The sequence below is a fragment of the Sinocyclocheilus rhinocerous genome, unplaced genomic scaffold (assembly GCF_001515625.1).
Source record: "Sinocyclocheilus rhinocerous isolate Xijiao unplaced genomic scaffold, SAMN03320098_v1.1 scaffold114, whole genome shotgun sequence".
Taxonomy (NCBI): domain Eukaryota; kingdom Metazoa; phylum Chordata; class Actinopteri; order Cypriniformes; family Cyprinidae; genus Sinocyclocheilus; species Sinocyclocheilus rhinocerous.
Window position 1 is genome coordinate 428,654 of NW_015646344.1, and position 26,849 is coordinate 455,502.

A 26,849-nucleotide genomic window follows, 5' to 3' on the forward strand; every position below is an offset into this window, starting at 1 on the left:
GTAGAAATGTAAATGATAATATTAGGCTCCACATGTTTTAGTTAGATTTATGTTTTGGTGTTTGGAAATGGATGCAAACAAAGATCCTCAGAAGAGGAAAAAAAGAAGCCCTGTAAGAGCAAAATAGTTTCTCAATCTTTTTCCCAAAACTACAAACAGAAACTTCTCCTTCATCTTGCTTTTTTTTTTATTTTTTATTTTTTTTTTATAAACCTCCAAACCGTCCTCTCAACACAAAGTCTTGCTCAATAGTCACACTATATTCCTTCACCTTAAATGCATTTCTTTCTCTTTGACTGGCACCACAAACGGAGGGGTTTTAAAGGCTCACAGTAACCAGTCTCACCTGTCTTCACTAATTAACTCAACCCTCATCAATCAGCTCATTAATGGGTTTTGTATACTACACAACAAGGTTTTGCTAAATGAATACCACAAATTATGAATTAAAAAATAACAAACATTGTTTTGGCCAACATACATTGTACTGAATTAATGAATGCATAAAACTTACAACATACATGTGACTTGCCCTGATTTGACATTCATGAACAAAACTCTTGTCCTGAGAATACAGTTCAACCCTGGTGTTAATGTACTGTATGTCTTCATGGCAAACTGTTCAAATTTTTTTCTAGAGTTTTCTGCTTCTCAGATGAAAGCAATAATCTCACATGTGCGTCCTCTTTCAGTAGAGATGTCAACAATGTCTCAGATTTGCCAAGATACCAAAGTCTGTCATCAAAGGTCAGAGATGTCAATATGAACAGAACTTCTATCAAAAATCTAATTTGTGTATTTTTCTTTCCTGCATGTTTTGAGGTGTGTGAGCAGGTTTGAGATTCATGAAAAACACTCAGACCAGTAAACTCAGCATGTCAACTCAGCATGATCTGTAATCATTTAGTTTATGATGGTGACTTTGGGTGAAGGAGATCTGATCTTCTGATGTTTTTTCATGCTTGTAATGTTGACTAGTTTTACATTAATCTTTTTTTTTTCTACATGACTGAGTAAGAGTTTTGCTTTTGGCAGACAAAGTCTCTGTTTGACAGATTTATGTGAAGCCAGTTTAATATTTCCAAACAAGATTTCAAAGATAGCATGAGAACACAATACAAATAACCTTCAGACATGGCTCTGCAACAATGTCTGTGTATGTATAATAATGTATTTGTGGGTGTATGTGAGTAGGCTCAGTTAAGGTATAAAAGAAAATGCAACTCATTTTCTGACAGCAGAGGAAGGTCAGGTCGTGTCCACACGGCTCGCTGGAGCACACTGTGATAGCCCGATGTGATTTCTCTGGATCTGAGGGATCATTTTGTGATCTTCACAAGGATTAAAGCAGGAAGGGAAGGAAATTCACAGGCAAAAGTCCCACCGAATCCACCATGGCCAGATGTATTGCTCGTATCAGAAAATGCATCCCAGGAGTTCGGCATCCGGACAGCAACATCCCGTCTCAAGGTGTTACCGTGGATATGGGGGAGGTTGCTTACGGGAAAGAGAAGGACAAGGGAAAAATGTCATTCTACAATCCGATGGACCCCGTGCCAAAATATGAATTTTATGCCAAAGACACTTGGTCAGGACGTATAAAAAGCACCAGACCGTCACTGGATGTTCTGCGCAAACCAGTAAGTAAAACTCCATAAGTGGTCATCTCTATAAATGTACTAATTAAGTTCACAAGCACATACAAGTCAGTCTAATTGAATACTGCACACAAAGAGTATTGTTTATATGGCAACACTTTTGATTTTGATGTTGATTCTCTGTATATTCCTGTCAACAGCCGGACCCTGATGATCTTCCTCCACCACCAGAGGACGACGGACAGCCCGAAGTCAAGCTTGTTCGCTTTGGATGGGTTCTGGGAGTCATGGTGAGAAAGGAGCAATGATACATTATTATTTAGCATTATCAATATGCAATTCACTTGAGAATACTTCAAAATAAAAAGTGTATAAATGAAGTAAAATGTATACAGTTGATGGATTCTTTAATCAAAGTCTTACTTTTGTGTTTTCATTTCAGATCCGCTGTATGTTGAACATCTGGGGAGTCATTATGTACCTGCGGCTGCCGTGGATCACGTCTCAAGCTGGAATCAGTGAGTCAGTCCTCCATCTGGCTTATTTAATTCAGTTCATATCCTAAATTCAGTTAAAGTCACTTGTACATTCTCAAACGACTTTTAAACAGTCAATTTAGTCCTTCCTCAAGGAATTATTTTTAGGCCGTATCTACAGACATTTTAAATATGTGACCCTGGACCACAAAACCAGTCATAAGGGTCAATTTTTTGAAATTGAGATTTATAAATCATCTGAAAGCTGAATAAATAAGCTTTCCATCGATGTATGGTTTGTTAGGACAATAGGACAATATTTGGCTGAGATACAACTATTTGAAAATCTGGAATCTGAGGGTGCAAAAAAAATCAAAATATTGAGAAAATCGCCTTTAAAGTTGTCAAAATGAAGTTCTTAGCAATGCATATTACTAATCAAGTTTTGATATATTTACGGTAGGAAATTTAGAAAATTTCTTCATGGAACATGATCTTTACTTAATATCCTAATGATTTATGGCATAACAGAAAAATCATTTATTTTGACACATACAATGTATTTTTGGCTACTGCTACAAATATACCCCAGCGACTTAACACTGCTTTTGTGCTCCAGGGTCACATATGTGTATATATATATAACACTTGATGGTGGAATCTGCAAAAAAAAAAAAAAACAAAGAATAGAGACTTTAAAGTTGTACATATTAAGTTCTTAGCTCTTAGCAATGCATATTACTAATCAAGTTTTGATATATTTACGGTAGGAAATTTAGAAAATTTCTTCATGGAACATGATCTTTACTTAATATCCTAATGATTTTTGGCATAAAAGAAAAAATCGATAATTTTGACCCATACAATGTATTTTTGGCTATTGCTACAAATATACTCCAGCGACTTAAGTCTGCTTTTGTGCTCCAGGGTCACATATGTGCCACAGCAATTCCTTAAATTCTACATTTTTGCTTGCAGTTCTGACCTGCGTCATTATCTTCATGTCTGTCATCATCACAACAATTACAGCAACGTCAGTGTCTGCAATCTCCACCAATGGGAAGGTCTACTCTGGTGAGTGAAATGAATTGTTCACCACAAGAGCAGCCACACGTTTTATTGGATTTCATGTTGGTTTTAATCAGAATCATGTCTTGCTTTCCATGAAAAAAATTGTAAACATATTCAAAACAAGAAATGTTTACCTGAGAAGTAAAACTGTGGAAGAAATGCTTTGTTTTTATTTGTTTTAAACAAATGTGGTGTTCTGTATTTAAAAAAAAAAAAACGTGATATTTCCTCCAGGTGGCACATACTTCATGATCTCTCGGAGTCTGGGTCCGGAGCTCGGAGCGCCCATCGGTTTGCTCTTTGCGTTCGCCAACGCTCTCGCCTGTTCGCTCAACACAGTGGGGTTCGCAGAGACCGTCAGAGATGTTCTTAAAGTGAGACACACTCACAAATAAATGTAATTATTGTCAGGTTGTGGGAATTTCAGAGAGCTTCTTGTAAAATAGAAACTGATTCCATGCAAGCACTTTCAATATTGATGAGGGACACACTGTCCATACTTTCTATGAAGACACAGGAAGATGTCTTTTGGTGATATTCACTCTAATGGTTCTATTTGTCTCTTTTAGAAAGCACAGTTGTTAATATGGTTTTCTCTTTTCAGGACAATAGCGCTCAGATGGTGGACGATGTCAATGATGTGAGGATCATTGGGACGATTACTCTCATCCTCCTCCTCTGCATCACATTTGCTGGTATGGCTTGGGAGGCAAAGGTAAGGTCCTCTGCTTTGGTTTTTGCTCATTTCCCAGTACTGTCTCGTTTGACGGCATAGCTGCCATTGTTCTTCTTGGTTTTCACTCCACCACAGGCTCAGGTCCTGTTCTTCATCGCACTCTTGCTCTCCTTAGTTAATTATTTTGTGGGGACGGTCATTCCCCCCAGCATAGAGAAGCAGGCTGTGGGATTTTTCGGCTACCGCGGTGAGTACACGAGGTCCTGATCTAATGCAGCCTCAGATGCATCCAATAAACTCCTGTTTATAAGTTATGGAGTCAATATTTTGTCCTGCTACAACAAAACAAATTAATGTGGAAGATCAGTTCCTCCATAAAGAAAAAAAATAAACATACTTTGATAAATCATAATTATGACATAAGTGAATATGATGACATTTAAGTCAGAATTCTGAAATAAAAATGCATAATTATTACATTAACATATTTATATATTAATATGTCATGATTTAGACTTTTTCCTCATAATTATGACTTTTTTTGTAAATTTTTACTTCTCATGATTGACATTTTAATTGACTTAATGTTACAATGTCTAATTTATCTAATAATTAACTTGATATGTCTTCGTTTTCACATAATTATACATTTTTATCTCATAATTATCATTTTGCCATAATTTTGACTTATGTTGACTTTTTAAATCTCAATTATGCCTTAGTATGTCATAAGTTCTACTTTATCTCATCATTTTGACTTTTTATTCAACGTATAATTATCTCATAATGTTTACCTTTTATCTCTTAATTATGACGTAGTATTCATAATTTTGAATTTTATCCACATAAAATGTCATAATTTTACTTCTCATAATCATAATTTATCTCATAATTTATCTTTACCTCAATTTTGACTTAGTATCTCGTAATTTCTTTTTATCTCATAATTTTGACTTTTTATCCAACAAACAATTATCTCATAATGCTTACCTTTTATCTCTTAATTATGACTTAGTATTCATGATTTTGAATTTTATCCACATAAAATGTCATAATTTGACTTCTCATAGTCATACATTTTTATCTCATAATTTATCTTTACCTCAATTTTGACTTAGTGTGCCATAATTTCTTTTTATCTCATAATTTATCTTTACCTCAATTTTGACTTAGTATGTCGTAATTTCTTTTTATCTCATAATTTTGACTTTTTATCCAACAAACTATTATCTCATAATGCTTACCTTTTATCTCTTAATTATGACTTAGTATTCATGATTTTGAATTTTATCCACATAAAATGTCATAATTTGACTTCTCATAGTCATACATTTTTATCTCATAATTTATCTTTACCTCAATTTTGACTTAGTATGTCATAATTTATTTTTATCTCATAATTTCGACTTTTTATTCCATAATTATGACTTACATTATCAAGTGATGGTGGTCCACCAGCCAGAGCATTTGGTGAAGCAACAACCAAACCTAACCAGCTTTTTTCCCCCAAAGCTGATATTTTCGTGGATAATCTGCTGCCTTCCTTCCGAGGCAAAGATGGATCTTTCTTCAGGATGTTTTCCATCTTCTTCCCTTCTGCCACAGGCATTCTGTCTGGAGTCAACATCTGTGGAGATCTCAAGGTAATCTTGCTGTTTTGTGCTTAAGTTGATGTGCCTTTCAAACGCTACAGAAATTACAAGCATGTCTGTGTTATTCCAGGATCCATCGGGTGGGATTCCTAAAGGGACTCTGCTGGCCATATTCTGGACCACATTGAGCTATTTATTGATCTCAGTCACAGTTGGTGAGATTAGACATTAGAGGTCTGATATCAATGATATCACTTACAGTGTGACTGATACAATATCATAGTATTTTAAGAAAAAGTGAAACACGTAATTGGAACTTTATAAAAAATAATTGATTTTTACATTTTGGCTCCCAGAACATTTTGGAAATGTTAGATATTTTTTATTTTTTTTAAAGACAGAATGTTTCTGCAAAAAAAATACCATATGGGAACGGGAATGTTATATGGGAATGTTAGCTTCCAATTATTGACCACTTTTCCGACACCATCAGCCAAACAGAGTAATGCCAATGCCAATAATTCAAATATACAAAACAACTACTACTAATAGAAATATTTATGTCACAACCTTTCATATCTTAAACTCTTATGAAATAAAATGTGCATTTTATTAATAAACCGCTCACTAAGGCAATTCCCTCTCTTCTCCCTCAGCTTCAACTGTTGTAAGAGACGCTTCTGGTAGTCTGAACGATAGTTTAGCGCTCAATTCTTCAATCCCCTGCAGTGGTTTGGCCTGTAAATTAGGCTGGAATTTTGACCACTGTGAGCAGAACAGCACATGTAGCTTTGGACTGGCAAACCATTTCCAGGTGAGCACATCGGCCCTGTTAGCAAAAACACAATTTTCACATTTTGTGAATTCTGACTGCTGGAAAGTGGAGTAGATTTTGCATTCATATCAATGTGTTTGGCATGATAACTACATTCCATCAGACCCATCGAACCCATGACCTTGACATTGCTAGCGATGTGCCTTTCTAACCCAATACTTAAAGCTACAGAAATGTGGCTCAAAATAGTATATTTTTCTCCAGATTCTTGCCATAGTTTCAGGATCTGGCCATTTGATCACCATCGGGATCTTTGCCGCCACCTTGTCATCAGCGCTGGGTTTCTTGGTGTCCGCTCCAAAAATATTCCAGGTAGATGGTGTGGCTGTTCTGAGGGTAATGTTATTTATTCAACATACATTTGACTGTAATGTTTTGTGTGTTTTTGTCACAGTGTTTGTGTAAGGATAACATCTACCCCTACATCAGCTATTTCGGAAAAGGTTACGGTAAAAACAACGAGCCTCTGCGAGGCTACATGCTCATGTTCATCATCGCTTTGGCTTTCATCCTCATCGGTGAGTCCTGGATCTCCACCAGCACAGTTTCTTTCTGCGGACGCTTTAACGTTTGGTGTCATGTTGATCTTTTCAGGTGACCTGAACACAATCGCTCCTCTGATCTCCAACTTCTTCCTCTGCTCTTACGGCCTCATCAACTTCAGCTGCTTCCACGCATCAGTCACCAAATCACCTGGTGAGAACCTGATTATCATTCTGTAATTCAGTCCATCTTCGGTGTCTAATAATCCTGTTTATCGTCTCTCGCAGGTTGGCGGCCACAGTATCGTTACTTCAGTCCATGGACGTCTCTGTTTGCTGCGTTCTTGTCATTCGTCCTCATGTTTTTGTTCACGTGGTGGGCCGCTCTCGTCACTTTTGCTATCGTTCTCTGTCTCTTAGGCTACGTCACCTATAAAAAACCTCGTGAGTAATTGATGCAGATAATAACCAAATTGAAAAAATGATTGTGAGATGTGAATGTACTGACTGTTGTCTTATCTGATCGTTTGTCCAGATGTGAACTGGGGCACGTCTTATCAGGCGGGTTTCTACAACATGGCTTTGTCCTTCTCCATGTCTCTGACTGCTGTTGAAGACCACGTCAAAAACTTCAGGTAAGACTTTTTACCAAACTGACCGTCTCAGCTCACAATACACCAGCCACTCATGTATAAACTCTCTCAGGCCTCAGTGTCTTGTTCTGACCGGCCCTCCGAACGTTCGTCCCGCTCTGGTGGACTTTGTGGGAACTTTCACCAAGAACATCAGCCTGATGATCTGCGGGAACATTATCATGGTACACGACATTCATCTTATTCAGATAAACTGACAATTTAATGCTTCCTTGCTAAATAAAATAACTTATTTCTTTAGAAACTTGTGATATGAAGGCAGTTCTCGCTCTCTTATGCTTTCAGGAGGACGAGAAGTCCAGTTTTCCGCAGCATAGCACCGATATGCTGGTGGACTGGCTCAATCAGAGGAAAGTTCGCTCTTTCTACACGTCCTTCACCGCTGACAGTCTGAAAGAGGGCGCACATCATCTCATGCAGGTACGACCGTCGCTAGCTTCAGATCTGTTTCTTCTCATCTCATACGTCTCACAGAGTCTTTGCTATCCTCGTCAATCGTCTTTCTAGGCTTCAGGTCTCGGTAAACTGAAGCCCAACACTGTGGTTTTGGGATACAAGATGAACTGGCAGGAATGTAAACCGGAGAGCTTACAGGACTACGTAAACACCATCAGGTCAGCTGCTGTTTTTGTTCACAATTATCAGAGAATCGGTTGCGTTTTTTTTTTGTATTTTGATGTTGTTGAATGTTGCTCATTCAGCGACGCATTCGACTCCAGCTACGGCATCGCGATTCTGAGAATGATGGACGGATTGGACGTAATGGATGATTTGCACAGTGCAGGTGTGTGTTTTATACAGTATGACGACTTAAAAAAATGGGTCAACACTGCAGTTTGAGTCGTAAAATTAAGTCCGATGTGGGTTTGTTGTGTCTGAAGTCAGATCATCTGCAATTGACAACCCGGCATTTGACTCGGACGAAGTCCCGCAGTGTGAAAAGGACGAGACGGACCGGAATTCAGGTCAGACACGCATCCAAAGTTATTTTCTGTGCTCATAAATGTAAATTGACAAACACCGAGAACATTAAATCATCATAAAACAATAGAATATCAAATACTAAAATTATAATCAACACTTGATGTCATCACTCAATCAGCCAATCAGAATGCTTCAATTATAATAACAAAGCTGTATAGTTTCAATCAAGCTTCATTTGATTTGACGATCTGACCACTGACCACATAAAGCTCCTTTTTTGTCTGCTCATCCAGATGTTTCTGACGATGGCTCAAATGAGCAGGTCAGATCAGTGTTTCAGACGAAACAGGGCAGGAAAAGCACCGACATTTACTGGATCTCTGACGATGGAGGTGAGACACAGCTGCCTTGAAAGTAATTTCCATATTTGATTTCTCACTGTGAAATGCCATTGTTTCTCTCTCAGGTCTGACTCTTCTAGTCCCATATTTGCTGACCAGAAGAAACCGCTGGAAAAAGAGCAAACTCAGAGTGTTTATCTTAGGAGGCCGAGAAACCATAGAGGACGACCGTAAAGAGTCAGTTGATCATCATTTGTATAACTACATTTCTAATTTTGAAGTGCAGAAACGGTGGTTCTTTAAACCTGTTTGTCTTTGCAGCATGAAGATGCTGTTAAAGAGATTCCGGCTGGAGATTGAGGACATCGTTGTGATAACAGACGTGGATAAACCTCCTCTAGCTAAAAAGTGAGAAACACACTCATAAACACGTATTCAAAAACATGCAGGTTTGTAGTAACTTTCATGGTTTTCTTCCTCTCTGCTCCTGTAGTTTGCAGCGGTATGAGGAATCCATCGCCCCCTTCAGGCTGAGTGAAGAACAGGCTGGAGGAGACGTAGAGGAGCTCAAGACACTGAGTCCATGGAAAGTGTCCGACAAAGACCTGGAGGCCATAAAACCAAAGGTGCGTGTGCTAGTATGTGGCATTTTGAACATAAGTAAAGCTGCTCAGTGTTAAAGCAATAATGCATTATAGACAACAGTTTGTTTCTGTGAAGCTGGTTTGAAATAATGTGTACATTAACAAATAAATTCGACTCGTGTATGATAATCAGTCTCTATTAAACTGTCTTTTATTTTCAGGTACAGAGGACGGTGAGACTAAACGAGATCATCAAGAAGAACTCAATTCACGCTGCTCTGGTTCTAATGTGAGTACAGATCAGAGTTATTATTTTTAACTAGAACCACAATAAAATCACTACTTGCAATACAATAAATATTAATTGAAATAAATAATATAAAAATTTGATTTCAGCTACCTGCAAATTCAACATTTCTCATTTTCGATTAGTTGAAGTAACAAAACGGCAAAATTAACTTCAACCTAACTTAAATGCTATAAAGACATTTTTAAAAAGATTGCAATGATAAAAAGTAACTAAATTATGAAAACTAAAAAAGAGAACATGTAAAAATAAAATTTAATTCATATTATTAAGTAAAACTGTAATAGTTTATCAATAACAGTAAAATAAAACTGAAATAAAACTACGGTTAGACTAGAGTTGTTTCTCCTGTTCAGCCAATACGCAAATGACAAATGAGTGACATCACAAGCAATTTGTCATAATTTTGGCTTCTCAACTCTCTTAATATACGTACTTTAGTCAACAGAAAAGCCGGATGGCCAGTCGACAAAATCGAAACTAAATAAAACGGTGAATTCTTAACCCCTTAACTGTCACCGTCTCACCTGTGGGACGCTTGGCGCTCTTTTTTTGTTGTTGTCCTTTTCCTCTATCAAATCTTTTAGTAATCATCATATATCATTTGAAAGCGTAGAAGCCCAAGATTCATCCTGTGAAAACCATTTTGAAATCGGACATTGCGTTACCATGGAAATGGTACTTTAAAATCTTTTGGCGTCTCCTCCCCCTTAGTGGGCAGTGTTAAGTGTCATATTACAAAATGCATTACGGTCTTTTAGAATCAAACCTTTTTATAATCTTGACAAAAAACATATGACATAAGGCTTTAATTTTATACCAATTTTAGAGTAAAACCTGTTATGTAAAATATGTATTATATATAAAATAAAATAAAATTAATATAGTGCATTTTCTTTACAGTAAATTTAAACTACCATAACTTTTTGATACTTTAATTTTTTGAAAACATTCCACTTTTGCGATAATCTGCTGATTTTCTTCCTTATGTCTGTATCCCAAAGTGTTCATAAATTACAAAAATTTAAGTTTGGATAGTACACCTGCATGCCTATTTAAAAAAATGGGGGGTGACAGTTAAAGGGAAAGTAAGAAAATGTCAAAGAGACGAACAAATTAACTTGTTTTGTAAGGAAATTTGCACATTAGCTCAATTTATGGTTTAGAATACTGTTCTGTTGTTAATGAATAACTACACAGGAACAAATAACTAATGCACTAATAACATTCTAGTAACTACTAATAACTAACAAGAAACTGAGTAACGAAAGTAATAACACTCAGTTGAATGTGGTAGTTCACTATTAGCTAATCAGTAACTACTATTTTTTTTTTTTTCATATATCCCGGAGAACTACTAAGAGCTAATATACAGATCCATAATTAATGTGAATTTTGCATAATGTATAATTAATTCTAAAGTGAAGATCATGGTAACCCACTAGTAATGACTCAAGTGTTACCAAAATAAGGAATTACAATCCAGAATCTTACAAAAACCTCAAAAGCTTACAATGATTTCAGTAATTACTTGAGAGTTATCGTGTTATTCACTTTAGAATACTGATCCAAATAGTTAGTAATTCCTTCTGAATAATTCACTAGTGGGTATGACCTTCACTTTAGAAGTAATTATACATTCTAGTAACTACTAATAACTAACAAGAAACTGAGTAACGAAAGTAATAACACTCAGTTGAATGTGGTAGTTCACTATTAGCTAATCAGTAACTACTATTTTTTTTTTTTTCATATATCCCGGAGAACTACTAAGAGCTAATATACAGATCCATAATTAATGTGAATTTTGCATAATGTATAATTAATTCTAAAGTGAAGATCATGGTAACCCACTAGTAATGACTCAAGTGTTACCAAAATAAGGAATTACAATCCAGAATCTTACAAAAACCTCAAAAGCTTACAATGATTTCAGTAATTACTTGAGAGTTATCGTGTTATTCACTTTAGAATACTGATCCAAATAGTTAGTAATTCCTTCTGAATAATTCACTAGTGGGTATGACCTTCACTTTAGAAGTAATTATACATTATGCATTAGTTAGTTACTAGTAGTTACTAGAGTGCTAATATTGTGTTACACATGTGTTCTTGTGCAGCTATCAGTTAATGACGGAACAGTATTCTAAAGTGTTACCCAATTTATATTTGTGCAGTCTTAATTGTCAATTTTTCGAAATTGAGATTTATAAATCTTTTGAAAGCTGGATAAATAAGCTCTCCATTGATGTATGGTTTGTTAGGATAGGACAATATTTGGCCGAGATACAACTATTTGAAAATCTGGAATCTGAGGGTGCAAAAAAATCAAAATATTGAGAAAATCGCCTTTAAAGTTGTCCAAATGAAGTTCTTAGCAATGCATATTAATAATCAAAAATTAAGTTTTGATATATTCACGGTAGGAAATTTACAAAATATCTCCATGGAACATGATCTTTACTTAATATACTAATGATTTTTGGCATAAAAGAAAAATCATTTTGACCCATACAAGGTATTTTTGGCTATTGCTACAAATATACCCCAGCGACTTAAGACTGGTTTTGTGGTCCAGGGTCACATTTGAATTTATTAGGTACATAACAGGTTTTAAATGGACTGAGTGGGATTTCACTCATTGTTCAAGTCATTTAAACGGAGTACCTTTTATGGGCACCAGAGGGCATGTAGGAGCCAAATTAGTTTTCTTAATAATATGTTGGTCTCATTAGATGAATGAATGAGCACATTTCCATTATGTTCTGTTTTTGCCCTCTTTGTTTTAGTTTCATGGAGATTTAGTCACATTATGTGCATTTCTGAGCAGTACTATGTATTTAATGAAAGACTTGAGTGGAAAGGGGTCATATTCTACACTTTTGTCATGATTTTTTTAATGTTAATCAAGATTTCATAATTTAGTTTTACATTTTACCATTAGCTGTCATCATTTTAACCCGTAAAAGCTTTGTTTTTGGTACTGTATCTTTGAGAATGGTATATGCGAATATCCTGGTTCTGAAGTCGATACAATTATAGCATGAGCCATTTTTCCCACTTAGTTTTTATAAATTGTATGAGTGGGTTGTGGAGGGAGCTTTGCATTATGACCATAGTACAAGGAGCTTTTTATTTCAAAAGAGCAAAGAAAATCCTGTTTTCCATCATATGTGCCCTTTAAGTCGCGTATATTTGGCAGTCATTGATTTTTATGATTCATATGGTGATTCATTTATTCATTTTGTTTGTCATTTGGTTCAGGCACAGAAAAGACGAGTTGGAGAGGCGCATGTCGGCCCTGCAGGAGAGCAGGAGAGAACTGATGGTCCAGCTGGAAGGTCTCATGAGGCTGCTGAAGGTACGGCTCTTTATTTCCCTCGGCATGTATGAAAACTTCATTTGTTTGCTCACCTTTTGCCTCTCTTTTTTTCTTCACCTTTCTCTTTCCCACCGCTGTCTCTCTGACGTGTCTGCTTTCACTCACTGTCATCTCTCATCTTCTGGCTGACAGGATGAAGAGCAGAAACAGGCAGTAAGTGTTCCTTTAATACAGCTCTGCAATTCTGGAGTAAACATGCGGGGTCACAGCTGCAAAAGTTTGAACTAACATATGTATTGTGTATGACAAAACAGGCATTTTCAAGAAAGTGACAGGTAAAAGATTAACGGGTTGCATAACGCTGAAAAATGGAGAGGTTTGCTGACAAAAATAAAAACTTCTGTCATTATTTACTCACCCTAACTTTCTTTCTTCTGTGGAACATAAAATTAGATATTATAAAGAATGTTCAGGCTGCTCTTTTCCATGCAATGAAAATGAATGGGATTTTTTCCCACTAAGCTCTGGAAACAATGAAAATGCTACAAATATACTTTTATATTTGTTATATACTTTTACAAATATATACTTTATTTGTTATATACTTTTACTTATACAAATATACTTTTATGAAATTAGTTCATGACTCATTTGACTGCCATCATATAACACTCACAGTTAATCTTAATTGTTTGAATTAATATCTGAGTGTTATAATGACTTTACCATCATATAACACTCACAGCTAATCTTTAAAAATATGAATAATTTAAGATAATTCATTTGAATTTATCTTAACTTTGTGCATGATATATGTATGTAAAATTGCTGAAATTAAATAGACAATATTTACTCAGAATTCATTACAGATATTTGATTATATTTGACCTTGTAATGTAATCTTTAGCAAATCTCAAAAAAGAATATGCAGTTTTAAGTCTATGTACATTATAATACTGTAATGCCTACATTCACTATATTTGCTTTATTTTTGTATGTATTTAGACAAAATTGCTTTATTAGTCATTGGCTGTGACTTGAAAATAATTCTGTATCTTAATGTATTTTAATAGGGGTGCGTTCCTACTCTTTTTGTCATTTTTGGAGCATCAGTCCATTGTGTTCCACAAAAGAAAGGAAGTCATTTAGTCTTGAAATGATGTAATGATAAGTAAGTGTTTACAGAATTGCTATTTTTAAAACTTTAAAAATGACTGATAAGTGCAGGTTGCTTAATGAGAATAAAGCATGAGTTTATCTCATGAGCTTATCGCAGACTCTCTGTGGGTGATCTCTGTCACTTCTGCTCCTCATAACGAGGACATGAAGCTCCCATTTCCAGTCAAGTCCCGCTGCTTTGTTCCTGTGACCCAGGGTGGGACCACGAGCCGCATGTCTCCCTGCCAAATATCAGAGACCTGCTCTCCTTTCATCAGGGCTAAGCACCTCACGTCTAATGTGCTTGCAGTCTGGCTAGCCATCTGCTGCCTGGCAGTGGGCCACAGGCCAATGTTCTTTTTAGCAGCATCATATGACCCCTTTAAAACTGATGTCAACCATTTAAGCGAATGTGTGACTGGTAGTGTGTGTGTGTGTGTGTGTGTGTGTGTGTGTGTGTGTGTCAGTTCTCTTCCAGTCCCTGATGTCACCTGTCCCAGTTCTCTCTATATGTCCTGGCTGGACGCGCTGAGCTGCGGCATCCACTGTCCCGTCCTGCTCATGCGAGGAAACCAGCAGAACGTCATGACCTTCTACTGCCAGTGAATGTGACAGCTCATCATTAAACACATCTCTTACTGCATGTAAATCTGCTGTCAGTTTCAGTGATGTAAAGATGTTGAACTGAGACGAACTGCGTAATCCTCTCATGCAATGACTCTGGATGTATGTTTAATGCACATTATGTCTGTATAACTGATGATACAGGTTAACGATTTGGCTAAAAAGGATAGAATAGAAATGGGGAAGCACTTTGTCTCTGATCTCTGGACCTTCATTTCAGGGTTGAGGTTTCATGAAATTCAAACAAGACACAATTAAAAATATGATCAAATAAGTTTATTCGTTCTTGCTTTGTAAAATTACATTTCATTGACCAAAACATTATAATGAATAATTTAGAAAGTTACATTTTGACTGCATATACATACTAGATTATTATGAATTACAAGTGTTTTGATCTGCTTTTCAATGTGAAAAAATACAATTTAGCAAAATGACGAACATCTCATCCTTCACTGATTGTCTCATTACACCAAGTATAAAAACAGCTGTTCAGTCACAATAAAAGAAACAATTAAACATCACAGCATGTACAGAATACATGACAGCTGAAATAAACACAGATTTCATGGAGTGTTTGTATGTTAATGTATGCTGCTGCCCCTTCTCAAAGCTCAAAAATAGTGATAGAAAATTAAGAAATAAAAATATTAATCATTAACATGATAAACTAATTTAAATGCTTTTTTTTACCCCATTATAATTATTTTCAGCAACTTCCCTTTCACCATACAACAGCATAACACAGACATGAATTCACAACAAAAAGAAAAAAAATAGAAATACAAGAATACATAGAACGAGATAAATGAGCCAAAAGAATAAGACAAAACATTCAACTGAAGACTTAATATATTATGCAGGTACATTTACAGTGGCCTCAAATATAGTTAGAGTCATAGTTAACATATCAGAAACAAGTGTGACAGGTGTCCAGATATGTTTTGGGGCTGCTGTACTTTATTTTAGATATCTTTAATGCAAAACAACAAACAAAATCCATGAACTGCACATGTTTTCTGAAATCTTAAGTTATGAAGAGGGGATTAAGTTTAGAGAGGGGATTTTGGATGTATCTTTCTCTTTATTCCATAATCAGAAAATACCATCAACAGCCAGAAGAAAATTACAATTTCAACTTGTTTTAAGGATTAAAATGTTGTGTATTATCAGATGAATGATATATGAACAAACCCCTTTATAAAAAATGAATATAAACAAGAATAAAACTGTAAAATATGATGTTAGTAGGTGATACTACATACGTTAAAGTGCAATAATAAAATCAGACCCTTCTATAAAAACTTTCAGAATATAGACAGGAATAAAAATGTGAAATTGGATGTAAGTGCTGCTAAAATGGAGATATATACCCATTTGGAGAAAATGGTCTTTAAATATATGCACTGCAATTGAAATCTACAGACATAAATGTGACCCCAAAACCAGTCATAAGATGTGTAGATCATCTGAAAGCTGAATAAATAAGCTTTCCATTGATGTATGGTTTGTTAGGATAGGACAATATTTGGTTGAGATACAACTATTTGAAAATCTGGAATCTGAGGGTGCAAAAAAATGAAAATACTGAGAAAATCGCCTTTAAAGTTGTCCAAATGAAGTTCTTAGCAATGCATATTACTAATCAAAAATGAAGTTTTAATATATTTACAGTAGGAAATGTACAAAATATCTTGAAGGAACATGATATTTACTTAATATCCCAATTATTTTTTGGCATAAAAGAAAAATCTATAATTTTGACCCATACAATGTATTGTTGGCTATTGCTTCAAATATACCCCAGCGACTTAAGACTGCTTTTGTGCTCCAGGGTCACAAATAAACTGCAATAATAAAAATCAGGCAACTAATATGAACAAATCTTCAGAATGTAAGTGCTGAGATATAAACTCTTTTTGAGAAATTGAAATTTAAAGACATGGATTGAAACTGAAATCTACAGACACAAATAAAAAAAGTGCAAATAAGCACTGAAGTGTATTTTGAATGTTTTCCGTCCACTATTCTGAACCATGAAACAAGCCAAATGGCTTTCCTTTAGTGTCTCGCCTTAAAGAGCCGGATAAGTGAGTAAACCGCGTGGCTGTATCACTGGCAGTAGAAGGTCATGACGTTCTGCTGGTTTCCTCGTATGAGCAGGACGGGACAGTGGATGCCGTAGCTCAGTGTGTCCAGCCAGGACATATAGAGAGAACTGGGACAATCTGCCTGCGCTACGGGGAGAGACCTAAAACACACACACACACACACGTTTATCAATAATTAACAGGTGTGTTTGCCCTCAAATTATGATTCTTACATTTAAAACGTAAATGATTCATGAGGCTCCGATATTATCAGATTGTGCTTTGTGTATGAATTACATATTGACCAGCAGCCAGTAATAGTTAATGATATTACAGTCAATACTCACACTAGAACCAGTGCAGCGTACTTCGAATTCCTCCGTATGAGTTCATTCAGCCGCACTTTCTTCTCCGACTGTCAAAGGAAGAAAGAAACATTGAGCTGGCGAGTACTGTAGCTGGACATTGAGGTCAAACACACACACACACACACACCTTGGGTCTCAGTGCGTCCATCTCTTTGTCCGTGACTTTCCACGTAAACTCTGTCCTCTGCTGCTGCGCCGTCCTCTCGTCCAGCTGTCCCTCATTCAGCCTGAAGGGGGCGAGCGTTTCCTCAAAGCGCCTCATGCTGATGACAAAGATGATCTGTTACTGTATTTGGATGCTATTACCAGAGCACATCACTTTCTTTGCTTCAAATTGATTGCACATTAATTACCCATCTGGGCTAAACGTACTTTTTGGCGAGTGGTGGCCTTTCGCTGTCCGTCACCACGATGACATCGTGAACGTCCAGCCGGAAACGCTGGAGCAAAGTCATCATTCTGAACAAGATAAGAGATTTTATTAATAAAATAATAAATACTTAGGAACAGTACAGTAACTGACAGCTTTCATGTGAATTTTCGAAATACAAGCAGACTTGCGATACAAAATGCTCTTCGCTTTTAAAATTACGCTTTGAATTCTAAAGGAACTGGGATTTATGTAGCTAATGGAATTGTTGACTGATTCTAATAATTTTGATGATTCAGATTATTCCCTATTGATTCAGATGATTAGAATGATTCTTTTAATGATTCGGATAACTCTCCTGATTCTGATTTTTCTAATAAGTGATGGTTTGAAGATCCAGATGAGTCTGAATTCGATGATTCTGTTCATTTAAACAGTTACGATTTTCGGTCAGATATAATATTAATGATTCGAATGATCCTGAAATAATTAGATCTAATGTTCTTGAATCTGATTATTCCAATGATTAAACAGCAAGAGATCATTTGATCTTGGGGGAATTTGACAGAAATGCTTTATAGAGTTCATATAGAGATCTGATTTTATCTAGGCGAATCTGAGCACACTTTGAGACATTAGTGAGATCTGTTCTGCTTTTTGGAGACGTTTTTTTCGAAGGAGAAACATTAGAACATTTCTCAATTTAATTAAATTGCTGTCTAGAAGATACGTGAGAAATTCAAATCTCTTCTGCCACTTTCTCTTTCATATAGGCGATGATTCAGATAGTTCAGATGATTAAAATGATTCACGAGTCTCACTCCTTGCGGTCGTTCTCCATGGTTTGCTGTTCTCCAATGATGAACACTCTGACTTTGCTCCGTCTCCAGCATTTCCTTCTGGTCAACAAGTATGGCACTAGCAGAGTCAAACCTGAGACAAAGAGAGGGAGACTTTAAGGACGTTAACCGCATTACTCAACTGTTTAGTGTTAACTGGCGGGTTATCAGACACAAATTATGACGATTGAAGCCTTGTAATGATTACAGTCCACATCTGACCTCCGTCGTCAGAGATCCAGTACACGTCGATGGTCTTCTTCCCTTGATTGCTCTGGAACACGGTTTTGATCTGATCGTTCGCCGTGTTCTTTGTGTTGTCGACATCTAAAAGGACAGAAGTAGATGAAAGGAGGAGCGAGATAAGGTTGAAGAACAAAGACAGGACGCATCGATCGGTTTATTCACCTGAGTCAGCGTCTGAAATCTGATCGTCAGACTCTATGGCCTCGTCCACCTCAAAAGCCTGGTTGACTGTCAAACACACAGGAAAGCATTACTGAAATTGTTCAATGATTGTATGAGACATACACACACAGACGAACACAACATACCCTCAGTCTCTAACTCGTCTCGGATGTCCAGTCCGTCCATCATGCGGAGAACACACACGCCATGGTTGGAGTCAAAAGCATCACTGAGACCAAACAAATATACTTTATTTTAGCTTCTAGTTGAGTGAATTTCACAAAAAACATGTCCAGGTCACATATTCCAAATTCACAAGGCCAAATTCAGGTTACAATAATTTACATAAAGACAATTATGCATGTTTTCCTTCCAAATCTTTTAATTTTCCCTCCAAAATTCAAAATTTCCCTCCAAATCGTCACATTTTCCATTCAAATTTCAAATTTTCCCTGCAAATCTTCACATTTCCCCCTCCAATTTTCACATTCCGTCCCACATTTCCATATTTTTCCTCCAAATTCCAAATTCTCATTCTCAATGGAGATTCTCTTTAGAAAACGTTACTTTACCATGTTGTTTTATAATTATTAATATTATTAAAAACAGCATAAATTAAAGTAGTATAACAAAAACGTTCATGGTGTATAAACACTTTAATACATGTTAAAGAATGTTTGTTTCTGCATTACACTCAAGAGAATGAGATTAGGCTTTCCTGTCTTTCTCTCCAGATCTCTGGAGTTGAGAGGTTCTTTTCACTCACTATATGGTGTTGATATAGTCTTCTATGCCTTTACTGCTGCTTTCATGCCAGTTCATTTTGAATCCCATCACCAGTATATTCGGCTTCAACTTCCCCAAACCAGAAGCCTTGAGATGGGGAAAAAAAAAAATCATATTTTATACATTAAACAAAATAAACCAAATAAACAAATTCATTAGGGAAAAAAAACTGCAACAAACAGCACAGAGATTAAAAATCACTCATGCTTTATGCATGAAACACAAGCAGTCATTCTGTGCAACGTACAAAACCATTTTAAAGTACAGTAATTGTCCCACTGAATTGAATGCAATAATTCATGCAAAAAGCGATTTGCACAGTCATGTGTACTCATGTTTCATCACTGAAGCATTGTGGCGTTTGTAACCTGCAGAAGATGCCGGGCTCCTTCTCTCAGATCGGACGCCTTGAAAGACGTGTAGAAGGAACGAACCTTCCTCTGATTGAGCCACTTTATCATGTCATTAGAATTGCGCTGAGACACAGACTTCTCATCATCCTAAAAACAAACAGAACCATTTTTTTTGTTTGGTCTTTTGAGGGCAGAACTGTCTCATTTAGAAGTTTTTTTTTTTTTTTTTATTCAGCTGGTTCTTACCATGAGAATGTCGCCACAAATCATCAAACTGACATTTTTAGTGAAAGAGCCCACAAAGTCCACCAGCGCTGGACGCAGAGTCGGAGGACCCGTCAGAACCAGACACTGAGGCCTGATGAGACGAAACCAACGAGTGAATATATGGACCTACAATATATCACGGTAAACACCATTTTAATTAAAGTGAATGAAAATGAGGCTGTTTGACGGGTTGAACTGCTGTTGACTATTCAACAGATAAAACAGGACAGGACTGATAATCAAATTATTATTAGTTATTATCATCATCAGATGGTGAAAAGCCCATTTCCACCACATTAAGAAAAAAAAACACACACATCATGCTTTGATAAATCATAATTATGAGAGTGAATAATTATGAGATAATTATGAAAAAAAAAAATCAAATGTCTCAATTTTCATTTTCATTTACTTTTAAACTTTGACTTGTGTCACAACTATGACTTAAGCCATAATTTTGAGTTTTTATCTCATAATTATGACTATAGCTATTCGGCTATCGGTTATCAGTATTAACTTGCCCTTTTGTGATTAAAATGATTCCCGCATTAAGATCAATGCACACAAAGCATTTTAATAACATGCACTGATGAACCATTCACAATAAAACCAGGAACATGAATAAAAAAACGGATTGTGCTGTAAAAACAGAGCTGACCTGTAGTTTTTGACGTGATCTTCGACTCCTGCTAGAGACACGGAGTAGGACAGAGCCATGTTGTAGGTACTGGCCTGGACAGACGAACCCCAGTTCACCCCTTGAACGACACAAAAACATTCAGACATCCTGGCCATTTTATTTAAAGCATACCATTCAGTGCGATCATTATTTTGAAGGGTCAGCATCTCACCGGGTTTCTTATAGACGACGTAGCCGAATAAGAAGATGATTAAACCGAAAGCAATAAGCGCCGCCCACCAGGTGAGCAGGAACATCAGTACCACAGAAATAACGGCACCAAACAAACCCGTCCAGGGGCTGAAATACCGAAATGATGGCCTCCATCCTGAAAACGAGCAGAAGAAATTTTCAGGAAACAGAAAGGAGTGTGTTACTATAGATCTGGACTCAACAGGCTTTCAAAAAGCAGCTTAAATGTAAGCATTACTTGTTTACATTAAATTTTTTGAATGACTCTCATTATTAGTATTATTATTTTTACTAGTTTCCAACAGCAAAGTTTCCACATTAAGACAATGACAATCTCAAACACTTCAATGTAATTGTATGTGCGTATAACCTATTCAGTCTTACAACATAGAACAGATAATCGGATTCATTCATTTTACTCACCGGGAGAATTAGTGATAGAAGCGTGAAAACAGCTGAAGTTGATGAGAGCGTAAGAACAGAGGAAGAAGTTGGAGATCAGAGGAGCGATTACGTTCAGCTCAGCTGTGGAGATATTAAAAATGATTTATACAGTAAACACACAGAATACATACAGTATAAAATGATAGATGACAACATTTTATTTAACATCAAAATTATGTATAAAGGAAACGGCATAGCTGCAAATAGTCACCTTTTTTGCATTTAAACTCTTTTTTTGTCTTGACTAGTTTATCTGAAATTATCCTGCGGATATTTCATCTCTTAATTATAATGAGTTTATAAAAGCTGCATGCTAAAGCAGTAGCAAAATTATGTTTAAAATGGTTTTAGATGGAGTTTTTTTTTTTTCATTCCAGTTACCCATAAACAAATGTGCATGTAATATATAAGTGTACATTATCTCTGAATTACACAAGTTGTGTTAAATATTATGTGGCTTTTTGACTCACCAATCAGAATGAAGCACATGGCGATGATGTAACACAGCAGATATGCTCGCAGTGGCTCGTTGTTTTTCCCGTAACCCTTTGCAAAGAAGCCGATGAATGGGTAGATGTTGTCTTTGCAGAGACACTGTCCCAAGAGGAGGTGGGAAAAAAGTGTTTTTGTTTGAATTTACAGGCTATGTTCACTTTGATGAGCTTATTAAGTTGCATATTAGCTATTATCTGGTTTAGAGTATGCCATTTTACCTGGAAGACTTTGGGTGCGGAGACGAGGAACGCAAGGGCGGATGAAAGGGTGGCCGCAAATATGCCCGCATAGATCAACGGACCAAAGCCGGAGACCTGGATCAGGACCTGGGGGTTTGAGCGGGAAACCACATTAGTGCAAAATTACTTCATCTGTCAAACCAGTGGAGCGTCTGAAAGAGCGATACAGAAGAGTAGAGAACAGTTTGACTAATTGAACTCAACTATAAGCTACCTACAATTATATATTTCAAGATAAACCATAGAAATATACACGCTCAGATTTTGAATGCAACTTCCAAAATGAATGAAGGAAGGAAGGAATAAAATGATAATTAACTTAAAATTATTAATAACCATTTTAAGAAATACATAAAGGAGTTATTAAATCTAGTAACCCAAATACAATAAATTAATAAATAAGTCGGCCCCACTTTATATTAAGTGGCCTTAACTACTATGTATTTACATCAAAAAATAAGTACAATGTACTTATTGTGTTCATATTGTATTGCAAAACACATTTGCTGCTATTGAGGTGGGAAACAGGTAAGGTTAGGGACAGGTTTGTTGGTATGGGTAGGTTTAAGGGATGGGTCAACTGTGTAATTATAAATGTAATTACAGAAATTAATTACAGATATAATTACATGCAGGCATTTTTAAAATATAAGTACAATGTAAAAACATGTATGTACACAATAAGTGCATTGTACCAAATTATTAATTGAAATGTAAGTACATAGTTGTTAAGGCCACTTAATATAAAATGGGTCCAATAAGTCTATCCTAAGTGAAAAAATAAATAAAAAATAAGAGTGAGAAAGAAAGAACGAGAAATAAAGAAAGAAAGAAAGAAAGAAAGAAAGAAAAGGAAAATAGAGAAAGAAAGAAAGAAAAAAAGAAAGAAAGAAAGAAAGAAACGAAAGAAAGAAAGAAAGAAAGAAAGAAAGAAACGAAAGAAAGAAAGAAAGAAAGAAAGAAAGAAAAGGAAAATAGAGAAAGAAAGAAAGAAAGAAAGAAACGAAAGAAAGAAACGAAAGAAAGAAAGAAAGAAAGAAAGAAAGAAAAACAAACAAACAAACAAACAAAGAAAGAAAGAAACAAACAAACAAACAAACAAACAAAAGAAAGAAAGAAAGAAAGAAAGAAAAGGAAAATAGAGAAAGAAAGAAAGAAACAAACAAACAAAAGAAAGACAGAAAGAAAGAAAAGGAAAATAGAGAAAGAAAGAAAAAAACAAACAAACAAAAGAAAGACAGAAAGAAAGAAAAAGAAAGAATAAAGAGAAACAAAAGAAAGAAAGAAAGAAAGAAACAAAAGAAAGAAAGAAAGAAGAGGAAAATAGAAAACTAAAGAAAGAAAGAAAGAAAGAAAGAAAAGGAAAATAGAGAAAGAAAGAAAGAAAAAAGAGAAATAAAGAAACAAAAGAAATAAAGAATAAAGAGAAACAAAAGAAAGAAAGAAAGAAAGAAAGAAGAGGAAAATAGAGAAATAAAGAAAGAAAGAATAAAGAGAAACAAAAGAAAGAAAGAAAGAAAGAAAGAAAGAAAGAATAAAGAGAAACAAAAGAAAGAAAGAAAGAAAGAAAGAAAGAATAAAGAGAAACAAAAGAAAGAAAGAAAGAAGAGAAATAAAGAAACAAAAGAAAGAAAGAATAAAGAGAAACAAAAGAAAGAAAGAATGAAAGAATGAAAGAAAGAAAGAAAGAAGAGGAAAATAGAGAAATAAAGAAAGAAATAAAGAAACGAAAGAAAGAAAGAAAGAAAGAAAGAAAGAAAGAAAGAAAGAAAGAAAGAAAGAAAGAAAGAAAGAAAGAAAGAAAGAAAGAAGAGGAAAATAGAGAAATAAAGAAAGAAATAAAGAAACGAAAGAAAGAAAGAAAGAAAGAAGAGGAAAATAAAGAAATAAAGAAAGAAAGAAAGAAAGAAAGAAACGAAAGAAAGAAAGAAAGAAAGAAAGAAAGAAAGAAAAAAGAGAAATAAAGAAAGAAAAAGAAAGAAAGAATAAAGAGAAACAAAAGAAAGAAAGAAAGAATGAAAGAATGAAAGAAAGAAAGAAGAGGAAAATAGAGAAATAAAGAAAGAAATAAAGAAACGAAAGAAAGAAAGAAAGAAAGAAGAGGAAAATAGAGAAAGAAACAAACAAACAAAGAAAAGAAAGAAAGAAAGAAAGAATAAAGAGAAACAAAAGAAAGAAAGAAAGAAATAAAGAAAGAAAGAAGAGGAAAATAGAGAAATAAAGAAAGAAATAAAGAAACGAAAGAAAGAAAGAAAGAAAGAAGAGGAAAATAGAGAAAGAAACAAACAAACAAAGAAAAGAAAGAAAGAAAGAAAGAATAAAGAGAAACAAAAGAAAGAAAGAAAGAAAGAAGAGAAATAAAGAAACAAAAGAAAGAAAGAATAAAGAGAAACAAAAGAAAGAAAGAAAGAAAGAATGAAAGAAAGAAAGAAGAGGAAAATAGAGAAAGAAAGAAAGAAAGAAAGAAAGAAAGAAATGTTTCTGTAAAACGCTGTGGCAAAAATCCCTGGTCTGGTTTGATCTGGTTTGGTCTGGTCTGGTCTGGTTTGGTCAGCCTGGTTAGGCCACATCTTCTGTGGATCATTTGCATTAAACCGAATATAGTGTCATTATTATCTACTGATCCTCTGCTGTTCTTCTGTTCTGCTTTGCTCCATTCAGCAGAAACTCCTGATGATCACTGGCTGTCAGTTCACAGGCATTTCACTGGGTTTATTAATAGTGGATCAACTATAACCACTAGACTAACCCGTCTTACATTCACACACCAAAACATGAATCATTAGCTCTCGGCCTTATGTGAGAAGACGTCCGACCGGTGCCTCGTCGAGAGGACAGCAGCAAACTGAAGAGCCTCACCTGGAAGTTATTAGCGAGGCCGAAGGTGCAGGTACCGCTCTGCTGACACTCGGTGAAGTTCCAGCCCAGACCGCAGCTCAGACCCTCACACGGCTCGCTGAAGTTCAGCGGCAGACTGTCGTTCATGCTCCCGGAGGCGTCGCGCAGCACACACGCTCCTGCGGGTCAAACACAGCCGTTTAAACCTCTACTCTATAATCAATGCATTAGAAAATCTATTGACATCAATCAAAGATAGAGTGAAGATGTTTCACTTAAAAAAAAAGGACCGTCTTATGCACAAAATTGCTATGTTGCTTTACAAGCATGAACAGCTGGTTATTGTACTTATTAACTAAAAAAATGCTTATAATGATTATTATTTATAATAAACTGACTTCTCAAACATTGGTGCTGATACTCAACTCACAGTTGCTCGTAATGGCATATGAGTTTGGTAATAATAACGCAATAAGCCCCGTGAAGCCGTGGTTTACAGTGTATTTTATAACAGCTAAGGGGTGTTGTTAGGTATGACGTGAAGTGGAATTAAACCCCCTTAGCTGTTATAAATTCACTGTAAACCACGGCTTCACGGGGCTTATTGCTACGTTTTATAAACTTCATTAAATACTCACCTACAGTTGAAGAAATGGCTAAATAGCTGACGGTGGTCCAGAATATGGCCATCAGTGTCCCTCTTGGGATGGCAATCTCAGGCTCCTGAAACATCCACAAACACAGCATTTGATCAACACCTTAGAGCCATAATCGCACGTCTCTAATCAAAATCACTGTCACAAAAACTCCATGCATTCATTTATGCATTCAAAAACTGAAAAAAAAAAAACTCAAAAGGTTAGTAGCTTCTTTGTTTTTGGCATGTTTGCAGATGCTCGTTACCTTCAGATCTCCTGAGATGTTTGCTCCAGCAAGGATCCCAATGGCAGATGGGAAGAAGATGGCAAACATTCGGAAGAAGTCGCCGTCTGCCCCTCTCCAGTCTGGGAAGAGGTTCTCCAAGAAGATCTCACCTGAAAAATATCAAAATACTTTAGTTATTTTGCAAGATCATTTCTGGGGTGTGTTGAAAGTAAACGATCAACACTAATGCAACTCCTGTCATAATTTAGCCATTCTTATGTTGCTTTAAACCTGCATGCTAATGAATAATTTAGCAGTTTTCTTTTCACTTCAGAACATTTTTTTCCATATAACACTTCATAGTGAATATGTCTAACAAACTACAAAAAGGGCAAAAAAGACACCCTAAAATAAGTTTGAAAAGATCAAAGCTAAAGTCATAAATCAAAAGAATTTGTGCTTTTGTGTTTCACAAAAAAATAACTGTTTTGCATGTCATTCCAAACCCATAAACTAAGTAAATAATGACATAACTTTCATTTTCAAACAAACATTGCATAAATCTTTACAGTTATTTGCATGGTACTAAGTAATCCTGTCTGGTTTTATAGAAGTTAAATATTTCTAAACCAATTAAACGTCTAGGAACCGACTAAAACCTATTTGGTTCTTGACAGACAGTTTGTTACGAAACATTTCTGGGATGCGGCACGTTTCACACTCACTGCGGTAACCGAAGACACCTATGGACTGTTTCTGGGGAGTCGCTGGAATCAAAGTGCCAACAAAATAGTTGACGAAAGACACCATAAGAACCAAGAAGAACAGGATCTGAGTCTATGAGAGAATGAAAAGAAAAGGAAAACACTACATTATAAGTCAGAGTTTCCTAGCAAGGGCTTTGTGAATCTCTAGAGGTGTGTGAAGAAACTGCAGGCTCATGATATATCAAAATATATATAAATAAAAATTTA

General features: G+C 35.7%; 2 protein-coding genes across 2 annotated transcripts in view; one reads left to right on the top strand and one right to left on the bottom strand.

Annotated features, from left to right (window-relative positions):
• The first annotated feature begins 685 nt into the window (after positions 1 to 685).
• slc12a10.3 (solute carrier family 12 member 10, tandem duplicate 3) lies at positions 686 to 14,887 on the top strand. Its single transcript, XM_016511285.1, has 27 exons — positions 686 to 747; positions 1,239 to 1,640; positions 1,799 to 1,888; positions 2,041 to 2,116; positions 3,053 to 3,148; positions 3,380 to 3,519; positions 3,750 to 3,860; positions 3,957 to 4,068; positions 5,334 to 5,464; positions 5,544 to 5,628; positions 6,070 to 6,227; positions 6,453 to 6,560; positions 6,643 to 6,766; positions 6,843 to 6,944; positions 7,019 to 7,174; positions 7,266 to 7,365; positions 7,436 to 7,547; positions 7,669 to 7,803; positions 7,891 to 7,997; positions 8,085 to 8,167; positions 8,265 to 8,348; positions 8,601 to 8,699; positions 8,774 to 8,885; positions 8,970 to 9,056; positions 9,142 to 9,274; positions 9,454 to 9,521; positions 14,487 to 14,887. The coding sequence occupies exons 2-27, from the start codon at positions 1,395 to 1,397 to the stop codon at positions 14,623 to 14,625; spliced, it is 2,994 nt and encodes a 997-aa protein (XP_016366771.1). The 5' UTR covers positions 686 to 747; positions 1,239 to 1,394; the 3' UTR covers positions 14,626 to 14,887.
• A 1,868-nt stretch (positions 14,888 to 16,755) lies between these two features.
• The window catches only part of slc12a10.1 (solute carrier family 12 member 10, tandem duplicate 1), a 13,389-nt gene continuing 3,295 nt past the window's right edge, over positions 16,756 to 26,849 (bottom strand). Inside the window, exons 8-27 of the mRNA XM_016511287.1 lie at positions 26,601 to 26,712; positions 25,915 to 26,045; positions 25,650 to 25,734; positions 25,033 to 25,190; positions 22,153 to 22,260; positions 21,910 to 22,033; positions 21,419 to 21,520; positions 20,976 to 21,131; positions 20,783 to 20,882; positions 20,104 to 20,215; positions 19,873 to 20,004; positions 19,485 to 19,591; positions 18,865 to 18,947; positions 18,719 to 18,784; positions 18,533 to 18,637; positions 18,293 to 18,404; positions 17,474 to 17,560; positions 17,229 to 17,364; positions 17,081 to 17,148; positions 16,756 to 16,894 (exon numbers count right to left, since the gene is read on the bottom strand). Coding sequence (XP_016366773.1) covers positions 16,756 to 16,894; positions 17,081 to 17,148; positions 17,229 to 17,364; positions 17,474 to 17,560; positions 18,293 to 18,404; positions 18,533 to 18,637; positions 18,719 to 18,784; positions 18,865 to 18,947; positions 19,485 to 19,591; positions 19,873 to 20,004; positions 20,104 to 20,215; positions 20,783 to 20,882; positions 20,976 to 21,131; positions 21,419 to 21,520; positions 21,910 to 22,033; positions 22,153 to 22,260; positions 25,033 to 25,190; positions 25,650 to 25,734; positions 25,915 to 26,045; positions 26,601 to 26,712 — 2,223 coding nt within the window. The remainder of the gene's footprint in view (positions 16,895 to 17,080; positions 17,149 to 17,228; positions 17,365 to 17,473; positions 17,561 to 18,292; positions 18,405 to 18,532; positions 18,638 to 18,718; positions 18,785 to 18,864; positions 18,948 to 19,484; positions 19,592 to 19,872; positions 20,005 to 20,103; positions 20,216 to 20,782; positions 20,883 to 20,975; positions 21,132 to 21,418; positions 21,521 to 21,909; positions 22,034 to 22,152; positions 22,261 to 25,032; positions 25,191 to 25,649; positions 25,735 to 25,914; positions 26,046 to 26,600; positions 26,713 to 26,849) is intronic.